Source organism: Mastigoproctus giganteus, chromosome 1 (genome assembly GCF_048544385.1).
Source record: "Mastigoproctus giganteus isolate SK-2022 chromosome 1, ASM4854438v1, whole genome shotgun sequence".
NCBI classification, from domain to species: Eukaryota; Metazoa; Arthropoda; class Arachnida; order Uropygi; family Thelyphonidae; genus Mastigoproctus; species Mastigoproctus giganteus.
In genome coordinates this window covers 229,414,322-229,427,067 of record NC_143575.1, presented here as the reverse complement: position 1 = coordinate 229,427,067, position 12,746 = coordinate 229,414,322, and the positions used below count along the sequence as shown (strand labels likewise).

The following is a 12,746-nucleotide window of genomic DNA, read 5'->3' as shown; positions in this document are numbered from 1 at the left end:
CCATCCAATTTTATCCCATTGCAATTACTTCTACTCTTTCTAAAGTAATGGAGAAATCAATCAACCGCCAACTCTCAAACTACCTAGAAACCTTCCGGGTGATCAACAATCGCCAATATGCATTCCATCAGTGTCGATCCACTGATATTCTGGCTTATGTAACCCATTTATAGACAAATTCAATGGAAAAGTTCGGTGTAACACAAACAGTTGCTCTTGACATCTAAAAGGCTTTTGATCATGTTTGGCATAAAGGTCTACTAAACAAGCTTCCATCTTATGGTTTGCCAACTGTTTTTTGTAATTGGTTATCCAGTTTTCTCTCACTGAGGGTGATGGTAGATGGCTCTGTCTTCTAACTTCTCCACTAATGCTGGTGTCCCCCAAGGTTCAGTTCTTTCCCCCACTCTTTTACTCTTGTATATTAATGACCTTCTTCCACTGACTGGAAATCCTATCCATAGTTTTGCCGATGATAGCACATTGCATTTCACTTTCCATTTTGAAAAAAACCTTGCCCTGCTCAATCAGCTTCAACTTCTCGAATCCGCTCCCAATTCCTTAAATGCCGATCTCCAGATAATTCTTCAGTGGAGCAAAGACAACTTAGTTGATTTCAATCCTCCAAAAACTCAGTGTTGTCTTATATCTCGCAAAAAGGATTCTTATGCTCCTATGCTTATCTTTGGTGACATTCCGATTTCTAGGCAAAATGATATATATCTCTTTTGGGGATTACCCTGACTTCTAATCTCTCTTGGCACAAGCACATTACAAATATTGCTTTCTCTGCATCTAAAAAACTTAGTTTACTCTTTCGCTCTCGGCGTTACTTTTCTTCTAAACAGTTGCTCACTCTCTGTATAAATCACAAATCCGCCCTGCCATGGAATATTGTTCCCACATCTGGGGTGGTGCCCCCAAAACCTCTCTCAGGCTTCTAGATTCCATTCAAAAGAGGGCAGTTTGGTTAATTAATGACTCAACTCTAACAGATTCTTTCCACTCGCTGTCTCATAGACTAACTGTTTCTGCTGCATGCCTTTTCTACAGATACTTCCATGGGCACTGTTCTTCTGAATTGGCTTCTATAATTTCCGCTCTCTCTTTCAAAACAGTCCATCACCAGCCAACATCCATTTACTGTCCAACTTCAAACTCAAAGAACGAACTTTTCATCTTCATTGTTTATTCTCGGACAACCTTTCTTTTCTGAAAATTAGTCTACAGATGTTCAAGTCTAATGTCAACAAATATCTTCTTTCATCTTCTCAATCTCCAACCCAAGCATGGTATACTAAGTACTATAGGTTCTAATACCTTTCATAAAAAAACTGTGGCTACCACCCTCTCCATCATCCACCAGTAAGACTGCGATCACTAGTATTAGTAATGGCCACATGGTGCAAGGAAGCCATGGCTTATGCTGCACCAGCCAAAAAAAAAAAATAATAAATAAAATAAAAAAATTAGAATGAAAATAAAATAATAATAATAAGAAAAGAAAATAGACAACCTATGTGTTTCACTCCTTATTCAGCTGACCTATGAATTTCCCCAAACTCTCAGCCTCCACCACCCATATAAATAACTGATTCCAGGAATTTATAACTTGCTGGCTAAAATAAAACTTTCTGCAATCCAGTCTAAACATCTCCTTAGTTCCCTAGTTCTATAATCATTTATAACCATGAAAATTTCATCCTCATTCATTTTACTTATGCCTCTCAGAGCCTTAAACACCTCAATCAAGTCTCCTCTAAGGTGTGAAATTTCCAAGCTCTGCAACCCATATACTCGAAGCCTTTCCTCACATGGATGCCCTTTTGCTGATCTCACCAGGCGAGTTACCCATCTTTCAATCCTTTCATCAACAAGCACAATGTCTTTCTTTAGGTGCAGTCTCAATACTTGAACACAGTATTCCAAGTGTGGTCTAACAATAGCCTTATATAATGGGATTATGACGTCCTTATCTCTACTAGCAATAGTTCAATAAATCATTGATAGAACATCATGGGCCTTCCTCGCAACCAGTCTACAATGTTCAGCTTCATGTCTGGCTGTATCGTAATACCAAAGTCCCTTTCCTCCACTACCAGCTTTAGTTCAACTCAAGATTGTATAAGTTATTTTGGGGTTACTGTTCACCAGGTGTAATAATACCTTACACTTTGCTGGATTAAAGCAAAGTGTAAGGTATTATTACAAAATAGCTAACCAGATTAATTAAACATAATTTTCCCTTTACAAAACCATGCTGAGTATCCTTCAGAATTCCATTTCTATCTAAATGATCCTGAATTCCACCCTGATCATTGTCTCCATGCTTTTCCCTACTACTGAAGTTAGACTAACCGGTTGGTAATTTCCCACTTCACTCTTATAACTGTCCTTATGTATTGGAGATACATTTCCAGTTTTTTCAATCAAATGGAATCACTACTAAGTCCAGTGATGCTTGCATAATTACCCTCAATGGTTCAATGCACTCACTTGCCGCCTCCCTTAAGATTATAGGGTATATGCCATCAACCCCAGGAGCCTTACTGGCCTGTAGGCTCGAAAGTTTTTTTTTATTAAATAAACAAGCGAAATTTCAAATGTCATTAATTCTTTTTTTTTGAACTTCACTCCCATAATATCTCATTGAACAGATGATATTATGTCATCTGGTTCATGAGATTTTCTAGGTAAATTCTTTTCCCTACTACTTTCCCTGACATGTTGACACAAATAACAATCATCTAATTGATTTAAAAATTTTGTCTCCCATGTCAGGTTTCCTTCCCATTTGCTCCAATCAATTAGTGGCAAACTGAAACCACCCATAAGGCATTTATGCTTACTTGCCCATTCCATTTTCATATATAGGCTCACATCATAATCTTCATAATCACCTGGCCTGTAGGTTACTCCCACTCTCATTATACCTTTGCTTCCAAACTATCTCACTATACTAACATATGAAACGACTGAATCCAGGAAGGCTATCCCAGATATGCTGACTGTAACTAGCTATTTGAGGAAACTTGTGGACACACAATTAAGATGTGTTAATTGTGTGTCCACAAGTCCACAATGTGTTAATATATGGTGTAGATACCACTCAATATGCAGCATGCAAAAAGTTCTAGTTGCTAAGATTGGAATCTCGGTAAATATATGAGGACTGTTCAGTAAAGAATGATTATAATTTTTCGTGAACAACCACACTGCTTGCTATTTCTAGCTGAGCTGCAGAATTTAGGATGAAATTAAGCAGCATCGCGAAGCAACTGAGCAATTGATTCATGCACATTGTGTGACCCTGGTTAAGATTATTCATGTTCAGTTTTGCCTACATAACAATGGATATGACATCAGAAGAAAAGTATGCTGCTCTCAAATTTTATTTCCACCTCCTGAAAAAAAATATCAGCAGTATGAAATGTTAAGAGGTTTACGGTAAATCTACACTTCTATGTAGCATAGCTCGTGGGTGATTTAGAATGTTTAAAGATGGACATAATTCAATCACAAAAATCAGCAGTCCCGGAGCTCCAACCACTGCTGTCACCACAGAAACAAACGCACACCACTCCTGTAATTGTGAAAAAAAAGACCATATAACAATAAGGCAACTGGCAGATTTGTTGAGAATATCAGTAGGAAGCACGCACAGTATTCTCCACGAAAATTTGCATGTGACACTTGTTTGTTTATGCAAGCTGGGTTCCAAGAATGCTCACTCCTGAGCAACAAGTAGTTTGCATGGAGGTTTGTCAGGAGCTATAACAGATGGTTACTGAAGATGGTAGGGTTTTGCTCAAGGTGATAATAGCAGATGAGACATGGTTTCATCATATTATCACATTCACATAGGCACAATTTGGCCTTAGTTGCCCTTGTGCCAGTAAACCCCCATTAAAACCAAGCTTCATCCTTTCGACCCAGAGAGTAAGCAAGAAAACACAGAAGTCTACATCACTGTCAACACCAAAAACAAAAGTTGTGACTCCCACAGGAAAGGTTATGGTCACCTCTTATTTTGTCATTCAAAGAGTGGTTTACAAGCATGTTGTGGCATATCATATGTGCAGGACCTTACTACAAAACCATACTGCACACTCGGCAAGATAACAGTCGTCACAAATGACCACAAGTACATGCAGGTAGCTGCATCATGACAATGTGAGACCTCACATTATTTGTACTGTCATCGAGTACTTAGGCAGCATTAGCATTAATGTCAAATGTGTTCCTCATCTTAAAGCCCTGACCTTGTACCATGCTTTTTTTATTTTAATTTGCAAAATTAAAGAAGGAACTGTAAGGAAAATGTTTCCATTCATCAGAAGTTGTAAAGATATCGGAAGCAATTCACAAAAACATGTCAAAAAATTGTTTTCACCATGTTTTGGGAGAATGGCGGAAATGTTGGAGTACGTGCATTTCATTAAATGGAGACTACTTTGAACAGGATCATTAAAATATAGGTGATTAATAAAGGTACGCTGTGAAAAAAAAAAAAAAAAAAAAGAAGAAGAGTTATGATCATTCTTTACAGAATAGCCCTTGTACCATGCTTTTTTTATTTTAATTTGCAAAATTAAAGAAGGAACTGTAAGGAAAATGTTTCCATTCATCAGAAGTTGTAAAGATATCGGAAGCAATTCACAAAAACATGTCAAAAAATTGTTTTCACCATGTTTTGGGAGAATGGCGGAAATTTTGGAGTACGTGCATTTCATTAAATGGAGACTACTTTGAAAAGGACCATTAAAATATAGGTGATTAATAAAGGTACACTGTGAAAAAAAAAAACAGAGTCATGATCATTCTTTACAGAATAGCCCTTGTATCAATCACTGAAATGATGCTAATTTTTTATGAAAGTGATAATGAAATGCAGAATTTCTCAAACTTTGACTTGTGCTAATCAAAAATTCCTTTTTTTTTTTTTAATTAAAATTCCAAACACAAAAGGTATCAGAATCTATAATACTTAGTACCGCATGCAAGCTGAAGTTTGAGAAAGATGATAATTGTGTGTATGTAGGTGAGTGGGAGAACTTCCAAGTTGGGCATATCTAAATATATCTGTTACGTGTATGGCATCATTTAAAAAATAATATCACATCATGCATTATTCCCTTATTATTTTCATAATTAAAAGACTCTTTAAGACAAAAAGGAGAATGGCCTATTTTTTGATAATGTTTTTTAATATCCAGCAGTGATATCTATGAATTGTGAATGACCTTAATTTTTTTCCCCATGTTACACTATTACTTGTCATGTAATGCTGTAAATTAATAAAAATAGCATCGTACTTAGCTGAAAGTTTAAATCATCGTATATTTTGAATTTTGTTCATTAGTTTTAAAAGTGATGTTTATTTTTATGCATTTTTTTTAACGAAAATCACAAGCACAAAAGTATTAGAGCCAATAATACTTAGTACTGTGCATGGGCTGAAGGTTGAGAATAGGAAAGAAGATACTTGTTTACATTAGACTTAAATTTCTGTAGATTGTAATTTTCAGGAAATATGTGAAGGGAGGAAATTTTGGAAGCCAATTCAGAAGAACGGTGTGCGTGTAAGTATCTATAGAAAAGGCATGCAGCAGAAACTGAATGCCTATGAGATAGGAAACAGAAAGACTTTGTAAGGGATGGGTCATTAATTAACCCGACTGCTCTCTTCTAAATGGAGTTCAGAAGCCTGAGAGAGGTTATGGGAGCACTGCCCCAATTGTGGGAACTGTATTTCATGGTAGAATGGATTTGAGAGTTGTGTACAGAGTGCATAGCTGTTTAGAAGAAAAATAATGCCGAGAGCAAAAGAAAACCCAGTTGTTCAGGTGCAAAGGAAGCAATATTTGTGATGTGCTTATGCCAAGACAGAAAAGTCAGGGTAATCCCTAAGAGATATGTGATCTTCTCTAGAAATTTGGGGGGTATCAACGATAACCACAGGAGTTGACGAATTCTTTCTGCGAGATATAAGGCAGAAATGAGTTTTAGGATTGAAATTAACTAAGTTACCTTTGCCCCACTGAGAATTACGTGGAGGTTAACATCATATGTCACATCAGCACTACTAGGAAAATTATAAGATATGATACGGATGCTGAAAACCAAATACTGGTGATAATTTAAGTTACATTACAAAGAATATTACTATTTAAAATACATACATGTAGTTTAAAAAACACAACTCACAATATTATTAAACAAAGCTTGCTGCACCTAAGCTGAAGAAATAAGAACTTAATTAAAAATATCGAAATTATTCAAATAAAATATATACAGTTAAAAACTAGTGATGGGCATGATCAAATGATTTCCATAATTGATTATGAAATAAAAACACAAATGCCAGTAACTATAATAAAACTGATCACACCACATTACTTGATGTTAAAAACTAAACGCAACCCATGTGTTTACCTGTACCGCAGAGACTGCTGGGAGTCATTGCGGTACAAGTAAACACATGGGTTGTGTTAGGGTAGCTAAGAAAAAGAACAGGTGCATGTATATTTGCATGTACACCAATGCTAGGAGTTTGGTAAATAAATTTGATGAATTTGAGGTATTGCTCAAAGCATCAAAGGCAGATATTGTTGGGATATCAGAGACGTAGTGTCACACAGATATAAGGAATGCAGAACTGGAATTTGGGAAGTATAACGTCAACAGAAAGGATAGACAGGATAGGAAGGGAGGAGGGGTTATGCTATTAGTTAAGAAACACATAAAATCCAAGGAAGTGAAGCCAGTCGACATCGCTGGACAGTGCAGTGTCGAGTCAGTTTGGTGTGACATAAGCACTAGGAGATCAAAATTGAGAGTAGGAGTGTGCTATAGGCCTAATGACTCTGATGAGTACAATAAGAAACTGTACAGGGAAATACAGTGGGCCAGTAAACCAGAGAGTCTTATAATGGGGGATTTTAATTTCCCAGATATTGACTGGAATTTGTGGGTTGGTCACTCACACACACTAGCAAGGCTTTTGTGGATTTATTGGACGATTGTTTTCTACATCAGAATGTTCGGGAGGCAACTAGAGGGAGTAATACTATTGATTTGATTATCAGTAGTGATTCTTCATGCATTAAGAATCGGCAGATAGAGGAACCACTAGGTAGCAGTGATCACAGTGTGCTGAAGTGGGATTTACTCAAAGAGGTAACTACCATCAGGGGCAAAGGGAAGGGTTATTGCTTTCGTAAAGGCGACTACGGTGGTCTGAGACAGTATTTAAATTCTATACAGTGGGACCAACTGATGATGTTGCCAACAGCAAATTCAAAATGGGAAGCATTCAAAGAACTTATCTTGGAAGCTACTAGGCTTTACATACCAACTAAGAAATATTGTTTAAGGTTTAAGCCTAAATGGATGTCAGATGAACTAATGAGACATAAGGCAGAGAAGAAAAATGCATGGGATACATATAAATTAACACGTAACACAGAAGCCTATGATAGATATAAGTTGATCAGTAACCAAGTTACAAATGAGATTAGGCAGTCGAAGGCAAATTACGAGAAATCTTTGGCAAGGGATGCAAAGAGTTCTTTACTTATGTAAACTCTAGAAGGAAGGGGATGAATCAGATTGGTCCACTTGATATCGATGGCTCAACTGTTGATGATCCTGCTCAGATAGCTAACAAACTAAATTAATATTTTGCATCGACATTCACACATGAGGAGTTATTCAGCGAGGGGAATGCCAGAGGTGTATTCAACTCTGGCAGTAAGCTAGATAATCTTACAATAACTGAGAGTAAAGTGGAGGAGAAATTGTTGAAGATAAACACAAGAAAGGCACCTGGGGAGGATGGGATCTATCCAGTTATATTAAAGGAGGCAGCAAAGGAAGTAAACAAATCCTTAGCCATAATTATGAGAGCTTCCTTGGACTCAGGGGAGGTACCCATAGACTGGAGATGTGCAAATGTGACCCCAATTCACAAAGGCTTACACAAGTAATTATAGACCTGTAATTTTAACTTCTGTTCCAGGAAAATGAATGGAGGCGCTGGTTAAAGAAATATTGCAGGATCATCTAGACAAGACTTCAGTTATAGCTCGGACACAGCATGGTTTTGTTTGTTAACGGGAAGTCTTGCCTGACAAATTTGATTGTATACTATGAAGCAGTCACAAAAGAACTGGATGCAGGGAATAACTTTGATATTATATATTTCAATCTTAGAAAGGGTTTTGATACTGTTGCACATGGAAGACTGCTCCACAAATTGGAGCAGTGTGGCACTGGAGGCAAATTGCTGCTAGGGATAAAGGGGTGGTTAAGGGGGAAAAGACAGAGAGTGGTAATCAATGGACTAATGTTATTAGTGGAGTCCCTCAGGGTTCAGTGCTGGGTCCATTATTGTTTTCTCTATTTATAAATAATATTGATGATGGTATATCAAGCTTAATGTCCAAGTTTACAGACGATACAAAGGTTGGCAGGGTTGTTAAGGACACTACTGACGCTATACTGCTGCAACAGGATCTGGAAAGGTTGAGCAGATTGGCTGAGAGGTGGCAAATGAAGTTTAACATTGACAAATGTAAAGTACTACATATGGGAAACAGCAACCACAGAGCAACGTATCAACTCTGTGGTACTACACTGACAGTGGTAGAGAATGAAAAGGACTTGGGGATAATTGTGCATGCAGATATGAAGTTCTCTGGGCAGTGCACATGAGCTGCAAGAGTAGCTCATGGTGTCTTATCAATGATATACAGGAATTTTTCTAGCAGGGATAAGGAAGTGATTATTCCCTTGTATAAGACAATGGTCAAGCCACACCTTGAGTACTGTATACAGGTCTGGAGGCCTCATTTCAAGAAGGATGTAGAGCTGCTGGAATGAGTACAGAGAAGGGCAACAAGATTAGTGAATGGAACAAAGGGTTGCTCTTACGAAGAAAGGCTTAAGTTTTGCAAATTACAGTGTCTAGAGACTAGGCACCGGCGAGGTGATCTGATAGAGGTGTATAAAGTCTTGAATAGTTTGAGCATGCTCAATGCTGATGAGATTCTTCCTCTTGCTCAGAATAATCACCTGAGAGGGTATAAATTCAGATTGAGGAAAGACAGATGTCGGATAGACGTGCGGAAATTTGCCTTTAGCCAGCGGGTGGTTGGTTGGTGGAACAGACTTCCATCCCTTGTTGTGGAAGTTAATAGCCTAAATAAATTTAAGGCTCAGCTGGACAGGTATTTCGAACCAACGGAGGGGTGAAGTCGAAGTTTTTTTTTTTTTTTTGGCTGATTCTTGCATCATATGCCTCTACTAATGCTAATGCTAATAAGAAATTTACTGGCTTATGCTATACTGCTAATCTGTCTCTCTCTCTTTTCAATTATTATAAATCCGTAACTGTTCATCATTTATCATTTCCATAATTGATTTTTCAATTATGCCCATCAGTATTTAAAATATACAGATCTGAGAGTGACAGACATGTTGAAAGGGTGGTGTGATGTGAAATGTAGGAATTTCCCTGTGTGTGTATGTTTTCTATAGATCTTAGTTCCAAGTTTAGTACCTGTTTTATATATTGTGAGATTGAGAAAATTAAATTTGTTTATTGGTATAAACAAATCAGTAATACCAACCAAGCCTTTGAGAAAATTAAAACCACCATAATTGCTGACAATGATATTCTAGCATCGTTTGATGTCGTATCACTATACACCAATGTACATATCCCTTTAACCTTACAAGCCCTTCGTGGATATTTAACTTCCGACAATAGTCTCATTAATTGCACCTCCCTTTCTATAAACAATATTTTAGAACTCACCTCTCTACTATTAGACACTAGGCATTTCAGATTTCACAATCAGATCTTCCAACAAATATTCGGTTTACCCATGGGCTTGGGCATCTCTGCTCCCCTTTCCGAAATTTACTTAGCCACAGTTGAAAATAAAATCCCACAACCTTACCCTTCCGAGATAAAGTTATACATGCGATACACTGATGATGTACTTTTAATAGGAAACAAAACTACAATTGATAATCTTTTTACAAAATTCAATTCAATTCACAACAGACTTAAATACACACTCGAAATAGAAACCAAGAAACAAATTAATTTTCTCAATCTCACAATATATAAAACAGGTACTAAACTAGGAACTAAGATCTATAGAAAACATATACACACACACAGGGAAATTCCTACATTTCACATCACACCACCCTTTCAAGATAAAAAAATCCTTTCTCTATAACCAAATCTACGCCATTAAATTCAGCACCTCACAAGACGACCTATCCAATGAGTTACAATATCTCACAAAAAAATTCTCAGCCAGAAATTACTCTCCAAAATTAATCCAACATATCATTTCCATTGCAAAAAATAATATCAATAACCCCATAAAACACATCATAAATAGTAAAACACGTCTTGTCCTTCCTTATCACAGTAATCTTGCAGGACAATTTCGGCAAATATTTGCAGGTACAGACATCACTCTTATTTTTTCCACTTATAACAAACTCGGATCACTTTTCAATAAATATAAAGAAACACATAAATATCCAACAAGCGAAATGAATAATATTATTTATTTAATAAAATGTCAACACAATTGTAATGCCTGTTACATTGGTAGTACTACAACAAAATTCGGTTCAACCCAATCATCCAATACTAGAGCATACTACCACTTCAATAACTTCAGAACTGGACAATCTAGCACTGAACTTACTTTACATGCCCACTCGAATAACCATACTCCCTTAGTTGACTCAGCTATTACCATATTAAAATTAAAAAACAGTTATAAAATTTTACAATTCGAAGCCCTCATTATAGAATGGTTTCGTCACCACTCCGATCTAAATATTATAAATGCGAAACTCCCCTTCAATTTTTCTCCGGTTTGGAATCTCACCAATCTGAGATTCCCGCAAGTAACAAAATGCATCACGGGATTACAAAATTCTTCTTAAATACAGTACGCATTCCCTTTTCATTCATTTAACTTGCCAACTGAAGACGTTTTTTAACGAAAGTCCTTTGTTACGACTTTTGGCTTATCCGCTATTTAGAGATTCCCAATTTAACCCAATTTAATGACAACTAAGGCCTCCGTAGCCGAGTGGGCAGGAGCCGGAGTGCAGTAGCACACGCTCTCTGAGTAAACCGGGGTTCAAGCCCCTGACTGCTGAATACGGTCGATCTGCTAACCCGCACTGGACCAGCGTGGCAGATTATCGTCCATTTCCCTCAACATGAATTGTTGAGGAGGCTTCCATCCTGCAGTGGGTTGATAATGGCTGCACTTTACTTTAAGGATGGAATTAGTGCACTTCTACTTCCTTGCGCATATTTAAATCCTGTTTCCATCATAATTACTATTTACCCACCCCTTAATTTAAGAACCAATCACCTTAAAGCTAGTCACCTCTTGCCATTCAAACCATAACAATTGCAGATCGATCAAGGTGAGTACTGAAAAAATTAAGCCCTTGCTATTTTTTGAATTTAGTCCAATAAAACAGTACTTTAAGACATACTATAACTTCTAAGTGTTCTTCAGTTTCATTTTCAGAAAATGGTATTTACAAAAAAATTCACCTACCACATTGGGAAAACAAAATTTGATGTTTTTATATATCCACTAAAAGAGAAATATTTCTTCAAGTTTTCATGTGAAAAACACATCTAATAACAGGGACCAACAATTTTATTCCACATCTAAGTACTAACTCCAAATCTTACATTAAGATGAAAGCTTTATTCAGTCATTTAAAAAAAAAAAAAAGTCCTTTCTATACTCTATAGCCATATATCTTACCCAAGTTTGTCCCATTTAAAAAAAAGACTGGCTGGGATAATTTTTTTGGGCCACTAAAAGCTTAATGTAACAATCCAAAGCAGTGCATTTACCTATGATTTATGCACTTAACTATGTAGCACACAATGAACAGAATATACAACATAAAACAAATTTCTTCTTATGCTGCCACTGGTGTGCCATGTTACAGCTTACTGCTGTTAGTTTGCAGGACCATACTGCTTCTTATGTCTGTGTACATAAGGTGTATGTTCACAGGCTAATTTGCATGCTGTGCAAGAATAAAACCTGGATTAACTCAGAAGAAAAATCTTCCCCCGCCCACTCTGCTCGAGACTGACTAACTGCAGCTCCAACTAAAGAGACCTTTATAAATTCTCCTGTGTCATCAATGGACTCAAAGCCAGACCTCTCTAAATGGAAAAACCACTAGTACCATGGACTGCACTTTATTGATCAGAAATATAACAGTTAACCCTGTATATACACATAGCATATTTATTGTTATTTTCTAAAAATTCTTAGAAATGTTGGTCAAATATCACTATCTTGTTATATAAAATTCTTATATAAGGTAAAATAAATTTAATCAGTTGAAGCAAGACCTAATTATAATGTCTATATTATAAATAAAAATTGTGAGTGTGATGGATCAGAAAAATATTAGATAATTGTATATTAGGAGCACAATATAATTGGCTGATATGGAAAGAAATTTTAATTTAATGAAATAAATTCAATCAGAGAAATTTTATTTTTAATTGTTATTAAAATAAGTAAACTTACCTTCCAGATGTATTGCCTCTTCCATTACAAAACCACCTTTTGCAGATATTGCACTGTACAACACAACTTGGATCATGAATTCCACAGTATCTATAAGCAGAATTCAGACCATTAATTTATATAAAAATCCTT

The 12,746-nt window shown here is 36.5% G+C and overlaps 1 protein-coding gene across 1 annotated transcript in view; it reads right to left on the bottom strand.

Annotated features, from left to right (window-relative positions):
• Upf1 (Upf1 RNA helicase) overlaps positions 1–12,746 on the bottom strand; it is a 294,032-nt gene that overhangs the window by 241,436 nt on the left and 39,850 nt on the right. Inside the window, exon 3 of the mRNA XM_090376241.1 lies at positions 12,615–12,704. Coding sequence (XP_090232367.1) covers positions 12,615–12,704 — 90 coding nt within the window. The remainder of the gene's footprint in view (positions 1–12,614; positions 12,705–12,746) is intronic.